The sequence below is a fragment of the Neofelis nebulosa genome, chromosome 15 (genome assembly GCF_028018385.1).
Source record: "Neofelis nebulosa isolate mNeoNeb1 chromosome 15, mNeoNeb1.pri, whole genome shotgun sequence".
NCBI classification, from domain to species: Eukaryota; Metazoa; Chordata; class Mammalia; order Carnivora; family Felidae; genus Neofelis; species Neofelis nebulosa.
The window spans coordinates 29,968,328-29,991,135 of NC_080796.1; the positions used below are offsets into that span (position 1 = coordinate 29,968,328).

The 22,808-nt window shown below is 41.0% G+C and overlaps 1 protein-coding gene and 1 long non-coding RNA gene across 5 annotated transcripts in view; one reads left to right on the forward strand and one right to left on the reverse strand.

Annotated features, from left to right (window-relative positions):
* Positions 1–7,443, forward strand: part of NIBAN1 (niban apoptosis regulator 1) — a 153,176-nt gene extending 145,733 nt beyond the window's left edge. Inside the window, exons 13-14 of the mRNA XM_058700636.1 lie at positions 1,146–1,257; positions 2,852–7,443. Of these exons, the coding sequence (XP_058556619.1) occupies positions 1,146–1,257; positions 2,852–3,975 (1,236 nt within the window). The 3' untranslated portion in view covers positions 3,976–7,443. The remainder of the gene's footprint in view (positions 1–1,145; positions 1,258–2,851) is intronic.
* The window catches only part of LOC131495621 (uncharacterized), a 39,968-nt gene that overhangs the window by 6,385 nt on the left and 10,775 nt on the right, over positions 1–22,808 (reverse strand). The window contains exons 2-4 of one of the 4 annotated variants that reach the window (XR_009254027.1): positions 21,710–21,756; positions 17,551–17,625; positions 9,971–10,169 (exon numbers count right to left, since the gene is read on the reverse strand). This is a non-coding gene — a long non-coding RNA (uncharacterized LOC131495621). Of the gene's footprint in view, positions 1–9,970; positions 10,170–17,550; positions 17,663–21,709; positions 21,757–22,808 lie in introns of those variants that run through there. The other 3 variants (XR_009254024.1, XR_009254026.1, XR_009254025.1) reach the window with 3 other exon arrangements.

The following is a 22,808-nucleotide window of genomic DNA, read 5'->3' on the forward strand; positions in this document are numbered from 1 at the left end:
CGCTGCTACCGCTGCTAAGGCCCTGGCCCTTGGGGCCCTTCCAGCACCATCAGCTATAAGGATAACTGAGTTCATCACTGGCATGTGATTTGGTACATTTTGATCCCTTCTGTGTCCTCATGCTGATAACTGGGATATGATTTGGTACATTTTGACCCCTTGCTGTCCTCGAGCCATCTGGAAACTCTCCGAAAGCAGGAAGGGTTAAGGGCTTCTGCATCCTGCCTAGGTTTGTCAATGAGTGTCAGGGCCAGTTGGAGGGAAAGAAGAGAATGTTCCTGAAGAGCTCTTGGCTAGAGATTCCCCACACCTGAAAAAGGCCCCATCCTAATAAAGTTAAATATCTAGTCCAGGGACCCAGGAATTTCACTTCTAGGTATGAACTTAAGATAAATAAACCCCTAAATCCAAAAAGATCATGCAAAGGATGTTTATAGCAATTATATTCATAACAGTTAAAAATGGAAAAATCTCAACACCATCGATAGGAGTATAGCTAAACAATTTTAGTCCACGCATATAGTGAATGCCTTTCATCAATAAAAGGGAGTGAGCTACTGATACAGGCAGCAACACGGATGACTCTCTAAGCCAAATACACAAGAAGATGTGATGCAATTTATATAAAGTTCAAGAATTAGAAAAACTAATCTATTGTGACAGATATCAGAGTAATGCTTATCTCTTGGTGGGGGTATAGGCTGGAAAAAATGCACAGGGTGTTGGAAATGTTCTCTGTCATGATCTGGGCTATAGTTGCGTGGGTTTAGTTAATATATTTAAAATCACTGAGATGCACTTATAAAATGTGTACATTTTACCGTGTGTAACTTACTTGGTAAAGTCCTGTTGGAGTTTAAAAGGAAAAAAAAAGAGGAAGAAGGGAGCATTTTGGTTGTGATGAAAAAAAAGGAGGGCCTTGAGACCCACTGACCCACCGACAGGGCTTTGAGATGATCAAAATCTGTGTGCGCAGTACAGGAAATGGTGCCTTGGTGCCTGGGGAAAAGGAAGGGAATGACCAACGGCTGAGTGCCCCACTCTCCAAGGAGGGGGTCATGAGTGGGAGCCATACTCTCTGTACCTCCTCTACAAATTGCCCTCTCATGCCTTGTCCTCTGTCTTCCTATCTCTCACCCTCCCAGGAGCTCCAGAAATACGAGCAGTTCATTTTTGCAGATCACACCAATATGATTAACGTTGAAAATGTCTATGAGGAGATTTTACATCAGAGCCTCCTTGACGAAACCCTGAAAGGTAAGGAAGATTTACTTGGTGCCAAGAATGGGGACACCAGATAGATGGGAGTACCCCTCAAAGGGGATCCAGCGAGGCCAGTGAGGTTTCTCAACAGGGATGAAAGGGGAAGAAGAAATCGATACTGGTTTGTTGGGGAGACAGAGAGGAAAGAGAGAGGGATACTGACCTTGACTGAGGTTCATGGTTTGGCACACACTGTGCTGGCCCGTTAGATATTATTTCTTTGAATATCAATAAGAACACTGTGAGACAGGAATTTCAAGCTTCATTTTTCAGAGAAAACCAAGGTTTGGGGAGATTAAGGCTGGACTGTCTCATGAACAGCTGTCTTCCTCCAACTGCTCCAGACAGAAACAAAGGAAAACAGGTGCTTTTAGCCACAGACTCACAGCCCCTCCCAGAGCCAGGAGGAGGTGAATCCAGGAAAAAGGGCTGCCAGCTGCTCCCTCAGCACATTCCTCACCTCCCGTCAGCTGGACAGAAGCAGACATGGGGTGCCGACACAGTGCTCCGTGTCCACTATCCGTGGACTGAGGCCTTGCTTGTGATGGGACCGTGGACAGGAAAACTTTGATAGAAATATGCCGGACAGGGCCATTCCCTGAAACCGTAGGCCTGAAACGTATCTGGTCTTCGTGGAGAAGGTGTTAGTATCCCAAAAAACCCTCCACAAAGAAAACTGGCCAGGCACAAGCCCCAGGTCACAGTAGCCAATCCGACGAGATAAAAAATGTAAAGATGTCAGCACAGTGTGTGACAGGAGGGGCCCGCTCAAGGCCAGTCCACCGTGGCGCCTCTGAGCCAATTAGGAAATGGCTCCCGTTCTCCAGACACTTGATTGCTCTCTGTCAAAAAATTGCCGTGATACACTGATTTTATCAGAGTAGGGTGCTCTGCTGCTAGGTGCTGGAGAATTTTGCTGACTACACAAATCTGTGCTGATCCTGGAGCGAATGGCGCCCCCTTGAGTGTGATCCTTTTGGGCACTATACAACTGGCACAGCTATAGTGGAGGTCAAACTGTCAGCCGCTATCATTATTTTTACTGTTTGTAGTCCTCTCAAGGCCTCTAAGACTGAGTGGATGCACACAGGTCTTCATTCTAGACACTACACGTCAACAGGGCTCTCTCTGCATGCTCAGTGCGGAGTACACATTACACATTCAGGACTAGACTGGGAGGTGAAGCAGAGAAATGTCAGGCCTGCCCCTGCACTGGGGCCTCCATGAGTGCTACAGATGATACTATTCTACATTGCGAGCTCCTTGAAAGCAAAAGCCGTACTTTATTCATCTTTGGATTCTCAAAGTCTGTCCCATCGTTGATGCCCACTTTGAAAAAATGAATGAGCAAAGGAATGAATGAATGAACACTACAGAGGTCCAGAGTTTGGAATGAGTTTGTGGGCTTTTGGTCGTCAGGGAAGGACAGCTGGAAGAGGGTGAACAAAAACTGGAATTTGAAGTCGAGAAATGTATGTGGATAGCCAGAAAAGCTGGGAAGGAAGCTTGGCTTCTGGATAAAATCAGAAACCCCAGGGTGGCCAGGGCAGAGTGTTAATGTCATGTTTTGTGTTCTGGTCTCTCTCAGTGATAAAGGAAGCTGCTATCCTGAAGAAACACAACTTATTTGAAGACAACATGGCCTTGCCCAGTGAAAGCGTGTCCAGCTTAACTGATCTAAAAACCCCTGCAGGGTCAAACCAGGCCAGCCCTGCCAGGAGAGCCTCAGCCATTCTGCCAGGAGTTTCAGATAGTGAGACCCTGAGTAATGAAGTATTCCAGGAGTCAGGGGAAAAGAAGCAGCCTGGGGTCCCTAGTCCGTTGGCCAAAGAAGAAAGCCTTTCTCTTCCTGTACCCGACCCTCCCCCAGGTGAGAATGGACAGGTGATTATTGCAGGCATGGATGGCCCTGTCGTAGATCTTGTGGCTGCAGAGGACACGGCAGGAGCCCTGGGCACATGCTCACCAGAGCTGGAGTTTGGAGGGGCTCCTGAGGGTGGAGAGCCCACCTGCGAAAAGCCAGAATCCAGCTCTGCCTCAGGCTCCTTAAAGGAGCTCAGAAATTTGTTGACAGTGACCATTGAGGTACCAGTGGAATCTGCCACCCTTGAGATTGAAAAAGATACAAACGAGGAGACCCTTGTTCCCCAAGAAATTGAAAAATTAGAGGAAACGACTCAGACCTACACAGAGGCCGGTCCAGCAGCTGCCTCCAGCCAACACAGCTGTGAAGAGAATGAAGTCAGTGAGAGGGAGGCCCATTCTCCCCCTCCGGAGGCGGAGGCTGGCAGGGTGGAGTTGGGGGGATTTCTGGAGGCTCAGCTGATCTGTGAAGGGCTCACCCAGGGTGACAGCTGCCCAGACCCCACAGAGCAGCAAGCAGAGGCCGGGGAGCCCGCTGAGAGCGAGCTCACAGGCAGGGCTTCCAGACTGGAGGCCCAGGCTGTATCCACTGTGGAGGGTGAGGCTGGGCAGCAAGAAGATTGCATTTCCAGGGCTGACCACACGTGCCCCAGTGAGAGCCAGGTTTCTGTGGAAGAAGTGGGAGGGAATAGCAGCATGGCCCAGGCTGCTGCCAGTGTGGAGACAGAGCAGATTCAGGCTGCTGGTGTTCATGAGTGTCAGTGGGTGGTGGAGAATGTTCCAAACATCGATCTGCTAGATTCACAAGACGTCGGGGAGAGTACCCTAGGGCGACCCTCAGAAGAGTGAAAGGGGCAATTTGGCATAAGTATTTCTTTGCACAAACTCAGCCAGAGGTTAATGGTTATGGGTATGCTTAGGGGTTACACGCAAGTTGTTACCATAAAAAGCAAACAAACAAAAAAACAAAATTAAGTACTTAGTGTGTGTAATGAAACCAGAGGATATGCACACCGGGCATGTGCACTGAGGCAGACCTTTGTGGAATTGAACTGTTCTACCATGAATTACTGCGTTAGCATTTTAATAGGAATTACAAAGTAATGGAGTGTTTGGGGTGAAAGGCAGCTGAGGGTGTCTAAGGGAAGCAGTGGTGTTCCAGCAAAGATGAAGAAAACAGTGGGAGCACGGTTGCCAATACACTGCACATTTTCCTCTAATGCACTTTAAGGCTTTTTAATTTTGGGTAAGAATGCAAATGTGTATTGTAAATCCAGCTTCACCGTCTACTATCCCCACTTCACTGTCCCTGAAGGACTCAGCATTCATCCACAGTCAGACCGCAGGAAAGGGTAGGTGGCGAGCACTGGTCACCCTGCTGTGGGCAGTCCTACAGCGCCTGAGACGTTATGCCTGAGAGAGCCCATTGGGAGCTGAGCACAAACAGAGGAACGTTGTGGTCTGTGGGACTGTCTGAGCCTGTTACTAATTCCGCTATCAATGTCTTGTTAATTAATCGTGTTGATTCTTATTAATTAATCACCTTTTGGGGAAATTCAGATGAGGCAAGAAAATTTCCTTGGCATGTGTAAGGCTGAAAGCATTCCAAATTAGTCTTAGAATGTGCAGAGAGAGCTTAGCTAATTACCGAGTGTAAAAGACTACCAATTAAACAAGCATTATTTGAAAGCTACTGTATGCCACGTGCTGTGCTAGGCATAGTAATAACAAAAAAGAAGAAGAAAAGATAAAGGTGCTTTGTCTAGCATAAATTAAAAGGCCTATGGGAATTTAAAGAAAAAAAATATGTCCATTTTCAAACCATGACAACTTTCTGTCTATCCATTCAGCAGTCCTGGTTCATTCCCAGAAGGGGAATAAGGTGAATAAATGGGGAAGGAAGGAAGAAAGGAAGGAAGGAAGGAAGGAAGGAAGGAAGGAAGGAAGGAAGGAAGGAGAGAGAAGAAAAAAAAAGGCAGGTGGACAGCGAAAGAGAGAAAGAAAAAAGCCAAGTTGTACAATATCAAATTCCAAAGATGTCACCCGAGGTGGAAATCATTTGTTTGATCATGCAGCAAGTTAACTGAGTCCCAATTATGTCCCCGGCACTGGAGATGCTGTAGTGAAAAAGACTCTGTTCCTCTCTCCCAGAACTTACACCTTAATGGAAATAGACACAGATACATCTTCTCGATGGATGGTGACCAATGAAAACTGTTAATGTTAAAGGACTTACTTGCAAAAGATTAAAAAGATGTGTTCTAATCTTCAAGAAAATACCATGTTATTTTTTAAAAGCTTCTGGCCCAGGAACTACCTGTTGATACTTCCTTGCATAAACTTTAGCATTAGATCCCAACGTATTGTCCTAAAAGCCTGTATTGATCATCATCAGCAAATTTATATCAGTTCTTTTATCCCACAGTTTAACTATTTAACCAACAATTAAAATATAGCTCTGTCCACCTCCCCAGGAAGAATTTCTAGGTTTCTACATCACAAAGAATGAAGAATAATCAGTATAACTATATTCTCATATTGAATCATTATAACTTCTCTTAGGGTGTTTAGATCTTCACATCTATGAAGGATCTCCTTGTAGGGAAAGAAGGCAGAGGCCACTCCTCCCCTGGTCCCTTGCAGTACCCAGTGTTCACTCATATCCTTGCATTTAGCAGAGTATTGAAATTCTATTTACTTCCCATCTCTTCCGGGGGCCCCTCTGCTCAAGGACAGAAACTGGGGTTTATTAATCATGTGTGCTTCCTGCTAGGGAGACACAGCCTTGAGTAACGGCTCACTGCCTTCTCAAGCCACTTTCATATCCCTAGTGCTGAGCATAAGCACTGGCACGCGTCAAGCTGCTCAGGAAATGTGAGAACTGAACGCCCGCCACGCTGCTGTGCCGGGGCTATCTGGGGCTTGCTGTCAGGCAGGGAGACGTTTTTAATTGGACTTTTTGCCCTTGGGGAGTCTTCCCTTAAGGCGAGTCCAAAGTCCAAGAGGCAGACAGCCAGATGGTCAGATGCACTGCCCAGAAAGGCCAGGAGCCAAAGGAGCAGTGCCCAGCCCCACCCGGGACTGCCCTTCTCTCTCCAGGAGAAGTCAGCGAGCAAGGAGGTACATGCGCTCAGTACGAGCCCATGCTGGAGCTTCCCACCTTCCTCCCTTTGCTCACCTCAGGGCTTCTTGGACCCCTCGGAAAACTAAGAGATTTTTCCAACCCTAAAGAAAGTACATCTCACTGCATTGGATGGATGAACATCAGTGACCTCTCTTTCCTCATCTTGTAGGCCAGAGGGTGCTGGGAGGATATAGCTGACAATACAAATAATTTTTCTGTACAGATTTCACAAAAGACAAGTTCACTAGATTAAGCGGGATGATTGTTCTGTTTGAAGGTGGAACAGGAAACTAACGTTCGTTAAAAATATTCCTTATTCATTTCAACATGTCGAATGGCATAGCTCCGTATTACTATGAGCTTGTCTTGTTTTTAATAGACTTGTTCATGTTGATTCAGTGGTTTCCAGGTTAGAGCAAGGTTATTGTAATTTAAATGAGCAGCATGAAAGGCTTCTGCAGGCTGCTCTAGGGATCTCTCCTATGGGCAAATCCATTAGAAATGCATAAAACCTCAGGACATGGTTTTTGGCAAAAATCCCATGACTTTAAATGAGCTATGTTACTATTGACCTTTTGCAAAGAGAATGTTTTCCTTGAAAAAAATTTGGCTTGTCATTTTTTCCTTTGCAGCTTAGAGTGGAGACAGTGGTGCCTTGAGTCATGCAGAGAAAACTCTCTTTTCAAAAAAAAATATTTTGGAAATCACAAGGATAAGATTCCGACCTGTCCAAAAGCTTTTATAAAGAGGCTGAGTGTGAGGAACTGCAGGTCTTTGGGCCTGATCTTCTACATTTTATTGCAAAGATTCTTAAGTCTGGTTTTGTGACCCTCCAGACTGGAGTCGGTGATTTCAAAGGGTTTCACAGTTCTGCCAGATGAGTGATTTTCATTCTTTATAAAAAGTGCTAAATGCTATATGCTACATAGCAATTTTACTATGGGGAGGGGAAGGGCATTACTGATTAAAGCAATACAGATTCAGTAGGTTAAAAAAAGTCAGCTACGTGTGTCTTCTTACTTTACCCAGGGTTTGGGGACCTGCCTTCTGAAGTCTGTAACTTCAAGAATAAAATCTACACTGTGGATGGGTTTTTCTGGTCACTATATAAAGCAAATAAACTTAAAAGCACTTTGTAACCACATATTTACTCTGCCAAGTGCCTATATTCCAATAAAATGTTCATCCTTGAAGACTTGTCCAAATGTCATATTTATTTAGAACGGGGGTGGTTTCTTTTAAGCAAACGTCATACTCGAGCTGGGAGTAACACCCTCAGATGGAAGAGTGAGTCACTATTGCTGTATTATGGAACTTTTCATTTTCTGTTGTCAGAAAGGAGTCCACAGAGAAGTCACTTAATGTCAGAGGTAATTATGCTTTGAAACTTAGGCTTATTTCTCTAGAAATAATTTCTCTGTGTCTGTAATAATGGGCAATTACTCTTGACGTAATTGAACTACTGTTCAAACAAATTTATCTGCAATGGGTAACACTAAGCAAAACATCCATTCTTTCTACAGTCATGCATAAAATAATATTTACTCACCAATATCCACAGTTGCTCATTCCTCCAGGAATTAATTCATCCAAGAAATAATGATTCTGCATTTATTATATGTAGGCACTCTAGTGGGTACTGGAGAAACAGAGGTGAACATGATGGATATGTCCCTGATATCCCCAAACTCAAGTTCTCAGGGTAAACATGGCCAGGGAGAGCCAAGAATGGGTATTTGCTTCCTAGCCTGGTGTAAAACACCTCTCAACCTTCACCATAGTCTTCCCCTTTCCAAGAATTTCTGATCCTCTTTGTCAATCTGGCCAATGCCCACTTTTCCTGTAAGAGTCAGGATAAGTCAGGACAAACCTCCCCCCACCCTCACCACAACCACAACAACACTTTGCTGAACTGTCACCCTAATTTACTTGCCCACTTCTGGTTGTTTTCTCTTACTCTACCACAGCCATCTACCTTCTCTGTCTTCAGTCTTTGTGTCCCCAACAGAGCATACCTCCCTGTGTACAGAAAGTGCTCAATAAATGTTGAATGAATGAATAAATATCACCAATCCCAGCAATGGTCTGAGAAGCTGGCAACTTTACTCACCCTCAGCCTGTTGAGATAGTTCTGTTTTAGTGATGGAATTTCATCCTGTGTTTGTGCACACCTGTCACTCTGGGAGAGGACATCAGAGCCAAGTTGCCCCCAAATCAAGCTGGCTAATATGAAGCACTCCTAGTTTTCAGAACACTAACCTCCACTGGATTTTCCTGAGGTCCCTATGAGGTCAGCAAGGTAAAAAGAAGTTTACTCTTGGATTTTACCCAAATCTGCGAGACATGAGCAAATGCCCAACTAATTCATGGAGAGCGTCTGCCTTCGGGCAAGCCTTCTTCTTGAGGTTAGGCAAGGAGCAGGAAAGAAGCTGTGGTCCCTGCTTTTAGGGAACTGAGTCCAGTTGGGAAGACTGAGAAGCAAGTGGTGGTTCTGCAGGCAGAGGAGGAAGCGTTCTGGCAGCACAGATAAAGGGCAACTAAAGACTCTACTCAAGCAATTTGAGATTTGGTTGTTGAACCTATTGAGCCTGCCCTTTATTTCCTGCTTTTATTTCTTCCCTGTCATGGACTAAAGTCCAGACTCTAGCAGCCTACAGATGAAGAAAATTTGTATCAAGACCCCTTTCCATCAACCCCTATCCGCTCTTTTCAGGAATCTTGAGTCCTCTCTGGATACTGATCCATACCTTCTGCAGATCCATTGTGGTTTACTTCATGGAATCCAAATTAATGGATTATTAATTTCCCCCTCTGGTCTCTACACAAAGGGATACACACATGTAGTAGTGAGGCCTCTCTTTAGCGATTCTAAGTAGAACTGTTGGGGTAGGAAAGTGGGTGTATGTGTTGGGGAATTGTTACAAGGTACTGAAGTGATTTTCAAGCTTAGGGGTGGCTTTTGGTAGATAACACTTAAAACCCCCTTCCCTCCTTGCTCCCACATTCTATGCTGCTTCCTGAATCATGTGGGGGACAGTTTTTTTGTACGTTGGTTTGAGAGAGATCATGCGGAGGAAAAAGGATGGTATTTTCATTTCTATCTGTCGGAGGCTTCAAGTTAAACCCATGAATTTTTGATTCAGGCCCTAGAATAAATGATGTTTTCCATGTACCATCAGGACTCATTCATGGAGTAATTTTTTCAAAAAAATATTTTTTTGATATCTACTAATGTGCTGTGGACTCTGCTAGGCCCTGGGAACAGAATGGCAGACAAAACAATCAGCGCCCACCCTTACTGCATCCAGACGGTGGGTTGTCTTTTTTGCCCTGACGAGTTGTATTACTCAACTTAAGCGAAATACTCTTAAATATAAATGAGCCTCTCCACCTTTCAGATCACATTTTTAGAATTTGTCACTAAGGTTGCTTATAAATTTGACTTTCTTTATGAGAAAATTGTATGGCTGTCAACTTACTGTGTGAACTTGAGCTAATTACTTACACTTTATAAAATCAGTTTGTAAAATGGGAATGATAACACACACATCACAAGGTTATGATGATGATTAAAAGAGATAATTTGTAATAGATATTTAAGCACATATGAACAAAATGAGACTCAGAGAAGTAACTTCCTGAAGATTACACAGCTAGTAACTAATTGAACCAGGTGCATCATTTAGCAATTGCTGCAAAACAAAACCACTGCAAAACTCAGTGGCTTAAAATAGGGATCATTTATTATTGCTCAGAAGACTACAAGCCAGGAATCAGTAGATAGTTCTTCTGATCTTGGATGGCCCTCTCAACATGTTTGGAGGCTGGCTGTATGTCAATCTTGCCCAGTGGGGTTTGGGACATCTGGGCTCTACTCCATGTGGTCTCTCATCCTTCAGCAGACTGGTTCAGGCTCATTCTTGTGGTACAAGCAAGGTTGAGAAGGAGAGAGAGAAGGAGAAGGAGGAGAAATAAAAGGAGGAGAAGAAGAAGTAGAAGAAGGAGGAAGAGGAGAAAAAGAAGAAGGAGGAGGAGGGGAAACAAAAGCTTCTTGAGACCTGGGCTCAGAACTGGTGCAACATCCCTTCTGCCTTACCCTATTGGTCAAAGCAAGTCATAAGACTGGCCAAGATTCAAGGTATGGGAAGAGCTACAAAGTCACATTGTATTGGGCATGAGTCCAGGGAAGCCATTAACTGGGGGCATCAATGCAATCAGCCTACTTCACCAGGATTCAAATGACTCCTGTACTATGTACAAAACCCATACCCTTGCTTCTGTATTATGTTAACCATAAACGCTCACACAGACAACATTGGTGTCTGTCACATACTTCCCCAACACCTATGTGCTGTTCCAACCCCACTCACCATTAGGTGAACAAAATATGAGGTCTCCCAACTCCAATCCTTTGATCTATCAAAGAATCTTGATTTTTGCATTGGTTTTGAAAATTCATCTTCTATTAAAAAATATGTTTTTAAAACTTATACACCATGTAAGGAGAAAGATCTAAAAGGGATTTTTCTCCCTATCTTAGCAACAGAATTCACACTGTTTATATGCTGCTTTGATCAAATATAACAAGATCAGTGGTCATGATCAACATGTTAATTAACTCAAGGAAAGGGAGAAATTTGACCTGTGGCAAATGTAGTATATAACCTCAGAAAAAGAAGCACAATTCTCTACAACAAACATGGCAATAACAGACACAGTTTTCCATAGCAAACAATCATAGCCTTCAGAAAAGGTTGCAATCCTTGGGAAATGATTACAAACACACTCCCACTTTTGAGGGGAAACTCTTGTCTTCTCAAAAGTAAAACAAACGAAACAAAAAATTTAAAACTAGCTAGAAATTCTATTCCCTGCCACCAAAGAAATAAGGATAAATCTTACATAAAACCTTTGTCCTACCTTTATTCTTTGTAACTCTAAGGTAACTGATTTATAAATATTCCTAACCCCTCTCCTTTTCCTATTAAAATATGATCCTCAGGATATAACATTTTTACAAGCAGTTCTAAAAAAAATAAAAATAAGAAAAATAAAAGCAGTTCTATCAGAGTTTTCCTCTCTAGTTTTCTTGCTAGAATATTGTTGTTGTGATGTATGACTGTTTTTCCCCTCCAAATTTTAATGAAGGCTGAATAAAAGATCTGGGGCTTTTACTCTCCATCTTGTAGTATACCATCTCACCAAGAATGTTCTTTCTTTTCTGTCTGTCTAACACATGGGACCACATCAGGACTTACATTCCATTTCTAGCATCAACTCCAAGCTTTACTCGGGATTCTTTTGGCTGTTATGTTAACAACATTGATTTTGGCACTGAATTATGCATCACCAAGAAATTTTTAATGATTTCCCAAGTGTTTTGACTCGCAACTTTTGGAGGGGAGGGAGTTTGCCCTATATGTCCAGATATTCAATATATTCATAGAATCACGAATGGTTAGGGTTGAAGATACCCTGATGTTCACCCAGTGCAAATGCACCCATAGCACTGGCATTTCGCCTTTCAAACCTTCCTGCTAAGTGGCCATCCACCAGGGATGGGGAACTCACTATCTCCCAAAGATTATTCCGTTTCCAGACAGCTCTGATGCTTGGAGAGCAAAGATTTTACTCTTTCATTCTCCACTTTTTCTCCACTAACATCCTCAACTATAATTTCTATCCCATGGGGCCCATTCAGTCCATCAGGGCTGTATGCAGTATTCTAAGCTCTTTTCCTCATGACAGATTTCAAATCTCCAAACAACTGATATCACTTCCCAGAATAAATATCCCCAAATTCTTCTCTCTTTTTTTTTAATGTGACGTGGCTCTTAAATTGTACTTATTTTTTGTTGAGGTATAATTAACATAAGTTATATTAGTTGTAGGTGTACAACATTGATTCAACAATTCTATACATTACTCAGTGCTCACTGTGATAAGTATAGTCACCATCTGTCACCAAACAATGTTACTATATTAATCATATTTAAATTTTTAATTAATTAGGTAGAGTGGTAGCCAAGAAGCCGGACTGATAGAACAGTCATGAAAATTATGTTTCTGGGGGTGCCTAAGTGGCTCAGTCGGTTAAGCATCTGACTTAGGCCCAGGTCATGATCTCACAGTTCGTGGGTTCAAGCCCCACGTAGAGCTCTGTGCTGACAGCTCAGAGTCTGGAGCCTGCCTCGGATTCTGTGTCTCCCTCTCTCTCTGCCCCTTCCCTGCTCACACTCTGTCTCTCTGTCTCTCTCTCAAAAGCAAATAAAAATTTAAAAATAAATAAATAAAATACAATAAAATTATGTCTCTGGCCGGATAATTACCAACACGAGCTAATACCCCATCATGAATATGGTAGCTTAGACCATCACTGAGAAATGTGACTTGTGCCTGGCAATTACTTCCATACCACAAGCACATGGAAAAGATGAACACCATCATCTCTGGCAAGAAGCTCCACAACAAGGTACAGCCTACATCATTCAGCTAATAAAGCAGATTTAGTCTCCATTTAAACTGCAGGAAGTAGGGGCGCCTGGGTGGCGCAGTCGGTTAAGCGTCCGACTTCAGCCAGGTCACGATCTCGCGGTCCGTGAGTTCGAGCCCCGCGTCAGGCTCTGGGCTGATGGCTCGGAGCCTGGAGCCTGTTTCCGATTCTGTGTCTCCCTCTCTCTCTGCCCCTCCCCCGTTCATGCTCTGTCTCTCTCTGTCCCAAAAATAAATTAAAAACGTTGAAAAAAAAAATTAAAAAAAAAAATAAACTGCAGGAAGAAGAGAGAGGAGAAAGGATTGTTCTCTCCATCTGCAGGTCTCCAAACTCATAGCTGCACTGAACTTCAAAACACCAAGAAGAACCATTTAAATATTCTCTCAGCGGAGCTATTTTATTCTTAACGTATATGGATGTACCAACCTTGGAAAGGATTGTTTACAAATAGTTTGCAATAATGTGGAAAAGGCTTAGCCATGGTTTTGAACTTTTTTTAAAACCTCAAGAAGATTAAATACATATGCATAGGCAAAAAAAAAAAAAAAAGCTTGAAAGAAATTTGGCTGAAATGAAAACAGTGGCTTGGGCTGATGGGATTTTAAATGTTTATTATTATTCTTTGTATCCTCCACCCTGACCCTCATGTTCCACAGTGAAGATATATTACTGTCAAATCAGGAAAACATGAATGTTTAAAAATATTTTAAATTTTAATTTAAATTGGGCAAAAGGATCCTCTTTTTCTAGAGTCCTGTAAGTTAAGGGATTCTTTGGGTGTATCCTTTGTTACCAACAGTGCATAATAGGGAATGATATATAAACAAAAGGGAAAAATTCACAAGAAATCTTTGTCAAGTTAAAACTATCCCCTAAAATAACCATTTGATGAGTACTGTTCTGAAGGGCTCTGCTGCTTCTTTGAGGTTTTTTTTTTTTTTTTTTTTCAACGCTTTTTATTTATTTTTGGGACAGAGAGAGACAGAGCATGAACGGGGGAGGGGCAGAGAGAGAGGGAGACACAGAATCGGAAACAGGCTCCAGGCTCCGAGCCATCAGCCCAGAGCCTGACGCGGGGCTCGAACTCACGGACCGCGAGATCGTGACCTGGCTGAAGTCGGACGCTTAACCGACTGCGCCACCCAGGCGCCGCTGAGGTTCTGATCTCGATTCAAATCTTCTTCACCATAACTCCTGTGGTGATGCCCTGGCATCTGTCAGATCACCTTGCTGGCACTTTCTTCCCATCATGGAGGGCCAAACACCTGAGCACAGCAAGATCTAATGGACTTCCTGGTGGGGAGTTAGGAACATCTAGGTTCTATTTTCAGCCATATAGTACTGAGGAATCCCCCAAGAGGTCTAACATGAAAGACAACTTAATTTATTTAAGCCCATTACTGCTTGCTTGATATGCCTTAAGAAATTCCAAATACAAAAAGAGATCACACTCATTAAAGCACAACATGACACGCTGTGAAAAACACAGCATATGGCTATTATCTGAAGTCTGAAAAGCCTGAATAACCCTTGATGTGTAAACGGGTCCTTTTTTGATTCTCTGAAAAATAGTGGTTTCAAGATCAAAACCACAGATGGAAACTCTCTCAGTGGGTAAAAAGCACCTGAAGATAAAGTTGATAGAGTCCATGAAGGGGATGAGGTTAAATACATGAACACAGAGAATTTTAAACACATCTACGTGAACAAGACAATCTCATAATTACTCTTTAAAATTTAGTAAACCCATAAAAATGGGAGAGACACTCCTTTAAATATTTTTTTCACTCCTAGTTATGTAATAGTTATCCTGGAAGTAGTTAACTTTGTTCCACTTATTTAAAACAGGTGACCCTTTATAAATTATACACAGCTGCCATCAAGAATCTATTCGGGGGGCACCTGTGTGGCTCATTCGGTTAAGTGTCCGACTTTGGCTCAGGTCATGATCTTGTGGTTCATGAGTTCAAGCCCCACATCGGGCTAGTTGCTGTCAGCTCAGAGCCTGCTTCAGATCCTCTGTGCCTCTTTCTCTCTGCCCCTCCCCCACTTGCGCTCTCTCAAAAATAAATAAAACATTAAAAAAGGAATCTATTTGGGAAAAATATTAGTTCCAGATCAGCAGTGTTATAGTAAAATCCTTGAGAACAAGGATTATGCACTAAATTTCATGCCTACCTCTTACTAAACTACTGCTAAGGTGGAAGTTGATTGTGAGATTGTAAAGTTCATTTTCTTCTCCTCTGTTATTTACCTGGACTTTTGACTCCCATCCCTAGGCCTTAGCTTAGATTTGTTTCACAGTACTTTTCCCTCTGTAAGAAAAGTATACATACATATATAAATGTATGCACACACACACACACACACATATACACATACATATATATATATATTTCTTTTTAAAAATTTTTTTTTAGTGTTTATTTTTGAGAGAGAGAGGGAGAGAGAGAGAGAGGGGCAGAGAGAAGGAGACACAGAATCCGAAGCAGGCTCCAGGCTCTGAGCTGTCAGCACAGAGCCCGACACAGGGCTCAAACTCACGAACCGTGAGACTATGACCTGAGCCGAAGTCAGACGCCTAACTGACTGAGCCGCCCAGGTGCCCCTATATATATTTCTTTATTGTTTATCTTTTAAATTTACTTATACCCATGACCCACAGATCAAGAGTTGCATGCTCCTCCAACTGACCCAGCCAGGTGCCCCTCTCTCTGTACTTCAGATGCACCAATAAGATGTTAGTTACCAAGTGCTAATCTTCTTGTCTCAGTCAAAGCTATTTGGAGACAAGTAACAAAACCCTACCCACACTAGCTTAGGCAAAAAAAGAGGAGAATTGACAAGTCTATTGAACTGTCTCTTCGAAACTACAGAACCCGAAAGTCATCACTCCATCTTTCTCCACCTGTACTGCCACCTGGGGGCAAATCCTTTCCTGCCTCCTCCAGCTTCTGGTGGTGCTTTTGGCTTGTGCCTGCCTAACTGTAATCTCTGCTTCAGTCTTCCCTTCTGTTTCTTATAAAGACATTTGTCATTGGCTTTAGGGCCACCCAGATAATTGCACCTTGAGATCCATAATTACATCTGAAAAGACCCTATCTCCAAACAAGATCACATTCAAAGGTTACAGGGGTGAAACATAGACGTATCTTTTGGGGGCCATCATTCAAATCACTACAAAGGCCTTTTAAGGTACCATAAGGTACTTAAAAACATCAAGAGGATACAAGAGGGAAGGGAGAAAAGGGTAATGATTTGGGATTTTTCTTCTCAAAATTGTAGGATACAGAATTGAAAAGGTGTAATAGAATTTCAAGAATATACAGGATCCTATTTTCCAGGTTATAAATTTTACAGTCCTAGATATTCCCTGATGTGTTCATTCATCTAACCTTTGGGCCATGTGATAGGCCATACCTATCATACAAGTGTGGTGGTGTTTTTTGCTTGTAAAAACTTTCCTGACAAAAAATTGTTTGGCAGTATGAGACAATCCACATCATATGAATTTTGCTCCACTATCATAAAAAATCATCCTTTGAAGGGCTTCATCAAATTTCCCCTGGTACTTTTCAATCCTTTGGTATTTAAATCACTCTTTCTCAAAGAACTTACTGTATTCTAGAGACACCGGTATTAAACTAAAAATGATATTTGCGTGCAGACTAACTTTTTCAGAGGTCAGTTCTTAGTGAATATTTTCATCTTAAAGTAACTCTTGCTTTTATCCATAAATTGTATTTTCAGAGTTTTGGAGAACGAATATTTGATAAAAGAGCTTCTATTGACAAATGAGAAATGTGTCAAACAAGGAAGAGGAACAGGAATTATTCTGTTTGCCCTGGGGAGGAGCAGACTTGAACTGAGGTTAGATGAGAGAGCATGATAGCTGTGAAGTTCCTTACACAGTACCTGGAAGTTTTTAAGTTGCATTAAATGGTAAGACTCATATGGCAAGAAGCATTTGATATATTTTAATTATGCTAAAGGAAAAAGTCTTAGAAATTGAAAGTACAGAGAGCCAAATTTCTTCCCACTATAAAGGGTTTCTGATAGTTGAGACTGTCCATAAATGGAAAAGATCATCACACAGAGTATTAAAGACATCCATCATTAGAAATTTTTCAACCCAGTATCAGTGACTCTGGGATACACTATCAGTGTCCTTGCATTGATTTGGGGTATGAGAGAGTACAGAGTGGAGAGGTTAAAAAACTCTTAGAGGTTTAAAACTCTGTAAATTTTTGATTAGGATTATGTGCCATAAAATCGGTCAATTCAAGCCTGGAAAAAGAGGGCCTTTTTTGCTTTGTTTTGTTTTGTTTTGTTTTGTTTTTGCAACTACATTAAAAAAAAATTTTTAATGTTTATTTTTGAGACAGAGAGACAGAGAGACAGAGTGGAAGCAGGGGAGGGGCAGAGAGAGACTGAGACACAGAATCTGAAGCAGGCTCCAGGCTCTGAGCTGTCAGCACAGAGCCTGACGTGGGGCTCAAACTCATGAGCCCTGAAATCATGACCTGAGCCAAAGTCAGATGCTTAACCAACTGAGCCATCCAGGCACCCCTCTCCTATGCAGCTTCTAAATCAGCACCATCCAACAGAAATATGATATGAGTCAGAATGTAATTAAAAATTTCTAGTTATCACATTAATGAAAGTAAAAACAGGCAAAATTAGTGTTCATAATATATTTTAACACATCTAAAATATTATCACATAAACATGTAATCAATGTTAAAAATCATCAGATATTCTACATTATATTTTCATAATAACTCTTTTAAATCCAGTATATACTTACATTTATGAAGTAACCATATTTCAGGTGCTCAATAACCACATGTGGCTAGTGGCTACCATATTGAACAGCACAGTTCTAGAATATGCCATTAATGAAAACACAGATCAGATTTCTGGGAGTTAAAAAAAAAAAAGAACCAACTTCATAAATGCACACAAATGGTTTCCAAAATCCAGCTTCCCTGGCATACTAGAGGAATGGAAGTGATTGGAAAACACTTCTAACTGGTGAACATTCACACTTCCTTGGGTGATTGCTCTCATAATTTCCCTGCTTTCTCACCAAAATCTAGCATTAAGTAAATTAAATAACTTTGCAAAGCACTAAGTTTCCTTATGAACTTCTAACACTCCACCGTTCCAAAAGTAAAACAGTAAATAACAACCCTCTGGTACGTTAATGTTAATCCTATTATATTTTGCTATTTTATCCATTCTTTTATTCCAGGAGCAACCGCAATTACCGATACAGTAGTAGCTCCTGTCTGTGGTTTCATTTCTTGTGGTTTCAGTCACCTGTGGTCAACCACTGTCCAGAGCAGATGATCCTCCTTCTGTTGTATGGTCAGAAGGTTGACAGTAGCCCAATGCTGTATCACAATGCCTGGCTCATTCCCCTCACTTCATCTCATCACATAGACATTTTACCATCTCACATCACAAAAAGAAAGGTGAGTACAGTACAATAAGACATTTTGAAGAAGACAGAGAGAGAGAGAGAGAGAGGGAGAGGGAGACCACATTCACATAACTTTTATTACAGTATGATTATTATAATTGTTCTATTCTATTATTGTTGTTGTTAATCTTTTACTGTGACCAACCTATAAATTAAATTTCATCACAGGTATGTGTGTATCAAATAAATAGTACATATAGGGTTTGGTCCTATCCAGGTTTTCAGGCATCCACCGGGTGTCTTGGAACATATCTCCCATGGATAAGAAGGGACAACTGTAGTACAGCTTTTACGGTTTACTAGTTGTGGCTTATCACCATGGGATTGAAGTAGCCTCAAGGGAAGCTGCTTTGTAATATTTCCAGTGACACATTATCTCTATGCATCTTACCCAGAGGAGAAAGGATAAAGTCATAAACTGGGCTACCTCTATAACTGTAAAATTCCCCCAAAGCTTGGTCAAAATAATGATGTGTTTTAACACTTCTCCAAAGAGATCCTATTACTTATTTATAGCTTTTAGGAATTTTATAGGTGGGGAACACTTTCGCTCTGTTGGTAGGAATGCAAACTGAGCAGTCACATTGGAAAACAGTATGGAAGTTCCTCAAAAATTAAAAATAGAGCTCTCCTATGACCCAGCAATTACGCTACTAGGTATTTATCCAAAGGATACAAAAATACTGATTCGAAGGGGCACATGAACCCCAATGTTTATAGCAGTGCTATCAACAGTAGCCAAATTACAGAAAGAGCCCAAATGTCTATCAACTGACAAATGGATAAAGAAGATGTGGTATGTATATATATATATATATATATGTATATATATATATATATACATGTATATATATATATATATATATATACATGTATATATATATGTATATGTGATAGGATATTACTTAGCGATCACAAAGAATGAAATCTTGCCATTTGCAACAATGTACATGGAACTAGAGTGCATTATGCTAAGAAAAAGACAAATATCATATGATTTCTCTCATATATGGAATTTAAGAAACAAAGCAGATGACCATAGGAGAAGGGAAAATAAAGCAGATGACCATAGGAGAAGGGAAGATAAAAACAGACAAAAAATAAGATAAAAATTTAAGACTCTTAAATATGGAGAACAAACAGGGTTGTTGAGGGGAGGTGGGTAGGGGGGTGGGCTACATGGGTGATGGGCATTAAGCAGGCCACTTGTTGGGATGAGCGCTGGGTGTTATATGTAAATGATGAATCACTAAATTCTACTCCTGAAACCAATACTACACTATATGTTAACTAACTTGAATTTAAATTAAAAAAATTAAGGAGCACCTGGATGGCTCAGTCGGTTAAGCCTGTGACTCTTGATTCACATTGGGTCATGATCCCAGGGTGGAGTCGATCCCCATGTCAGGCTCCGTGCTGAGCATGGAGCTTGCTTGGGATACTCTCTCTCTCTTCCTCAAAAGAAATAGATAAAACTTTTGAAAATAAACAAATATGTAAATAAATTAATAAAATTTTTAAAAAAGGAGTTTGATGAGTTATATGTAATAAGAAAAATTAAAAGTAAAATGGAACAGATTTTCCAGTTAACCCATTTTAGGAGTCCATAAATATTTCAAAACTCATAGTTGCATCTTCAGTAGAAGTGTGATCATGACTGTAAAAACACCAAAGCTAGACTTCCCAATATTTGTTAGCCTCTTCTCCTTTCTAGTTGTACAATCTCTTGGATTTAATCTGGACACATGGCTGCCCAGTTTACAAGCAAAAAATCTCAGCCTTCCTTGCAGCTAGGTGTGACCAACTGATTAATTCCTTTCAGATGAGATGTGAGCATCAGTGAGGTGTGCACCTTCCTGGTCACATCCTTTATAAAGGAAACTGCTTCCCCTCTTCGCTCTCCTTCCCTTTCAGGCCAATGGGAAGGTTTAAGTGATGCTGGTGAACCATTTTCTACCATAGAGAAGCCTGCTAGGGAGACTATAAGATGACCTAACTAGTGCTACTAACTGCCTGTGTGTTTCACTTGTTAATGTAAAGGCAAACCCAATTACATCTGCCACTGGCATATCACTTTATTAATTTTACCTCACTCCTCTCAAGTTATTTAATGGATATAATTTTTCTGTAAACATTTGCTGAATATCCACTGCAACAGAACCCGCCTTAGGGAATTTGCTAGTGAGATAAGGACCTTTCAGTGCTTTCTGCAGCATGGGCACTATTAACTACTCCTTCCTTCCAACTTTCTCATCCTTTGACTTCAGTGACTCACCTGTGGTTTGCTTTCTGGCTTTCTTTTCTTTGCTACTCTTCTTCCACTTCTTATTTTGGAGATCCCCAACGTTCCTTCCTGAAATTTCTCTTGTCACCTATCATTCTTAGCCTTTCTGGAGTCATGAACCTCTCGGATATTGTGCTGCAATACATTCTAGGGGGAGGACTTGTCACATTTAATTTTAGGATTACATGGACGTACTGAGACAACTGGTAGATGCTCAAAGGGTTCTTACCCCTGAAATTAAGAACAATTTTTCCATGGCTTTAACTTCCTCCCATGGTGCTTAATAATTCCCTTTTATACTTAACCGGGATCTCTCTCTTTCTCTCTGTCTCTGTCTCTCTCTCTCCCTCCAGACCCACACATCTGGCCGCTTATTGTATTCCTCACTTGGATGTCAAACAGGCACCTTCCATTCAAACTTATCATGTCCCAAATGAACTTATCATCTATCCCCCTTCTCTTCAGCTGTCCTTCATCCTCTGGTTTCCATCTTGGTGAGTGGCACCACATTCCAATAAATTGTCCAAGTTGTAAAGAAATAAAAGCATCAATCCAGATTACTACTTCTGAAAAAAAAATTTGTTGAATGACTAATGAATAAATGGAAAGATAGATCAAGTATGCTGGAGAAAAAAGAGAATAACTATTGAGAATGATGTGTACTAAAGTTTATGCTCAAATGTGCACACAGGGCTAGAGGCAGGTTTAAATAAGTAGTCATCAAACAAGTGAATGTGTACTTATTAAGTACCTTTTAGTACAAGGCACTGTGTTAGGCACTGATTTCATTCAGGATTCTATTTTAACAATATTTTCAGGGAAATGAACATGATTTGTCAGAAAAGAGTAGTCAGAGTATATTAAGTGGGATAAATTTTTACTGAAGTTCAATTAATCTTACCTCATGACCAAGAAATGCCAAATCACTAATAACTTCTCTAATTCTCATTAATAACAGCTCTCTAATTCTTATCTAATTAATAATACTGCTCCTTATTATGCCTTCAAAGATGTCATCATAGTTCATACACAGTAGCTGTGATAATGGAAACTCAAGAAGATGGGCTGCTCTTTGGAGTTTAAGGTCATTAAATCTGGCATCTTTCCCTTCCTGAATTCCCATAGCTCTTTATTTGCTTTTCTCTGATGGCATTTATTTTCCCCTTTATTTTATGATGATTTGTGTGCATATCCTACCTCTTATCAGAAAGATTTTCTCCCCCCACAGACTCTGTGCTTTATATCTGGAAGGAGAACATTAAATACTGAGTCAATGAATGCTTTCCAGTTAAAAAAAAAACAAAAAAACAAAAAAACTCATTTAAAGGTAACATCAAATAAATCCTATAAAGTTGAGTAAATCTTGTTACAAGTGATGTTAAGAAGTTTGTGATATTTTCCAATATGACAGCAGCATAATATTTAAGTTACAGATGTTTGTTTTAGTACTATAAGATAGTTGGGAACATGTTAACCCATCTTAGATAGTAATTTATGAGGGAAGGTATTGGCTGGTTGAATGTAGTCTCCAGAGCCAGACTGTGTGGGTTCAAATCCTGGCTTTGCCATTCAATGGCTGGGAGGCTGAGGACCCCTTGGTGCTTCACTTCCTTCATCTGGAAAATGAGAATCTTAATAGGACTTACTTCCCGGAATTTTTTAAAAGGATGAAAAATAATGTACACACATAAGGCACCTAGAATGGTGTTAGAATTCATCAGACACTAGCCTTCATTTTCTTACAATTTTAACAAGAATAAGGGGAGCTGTGATTAGATTAGGAAAGAATGGAATTTTCTTCTTAGACAACATGATATAGATAACATCTCTCCTATCTTTCCAGCTCAAAACATTCCTATGATCCCCACATTTTCCATGACACCACAAATGCTTATCAGGTATTTTCAAGATGTAGGTAAGAGTTGGAACACATTTTATTGTAAACGAAAAGGTTTAAGTTTCACACAAATAGTGTTTTATCCTTTTTAGCATTCCCTACTCAAAAGACTTATTTGCCTTCCCAAGAACAAGGCAACAGATTTTACCATCCTCTCACTCTGTCCCCAGTAAAAAATACTTTCTGGAATTTAAAGAAAGAGACTGGATCTAACCAAATCTAAGGCACAATGCAAAGAGTTAATCAGAAAATTCCAGATTGTCTAGGTCGACTTGTGGGCCTCCTCAAATGTTCTCACTGTGCCATTGGTGCCCATTACTGCTGACAGCCCCCTATTGGGGAAGCCTCAGGCAATGTCAGAGGTGGGAAGAGAGGGTGGCTGCAACTTAACTTGCTGCA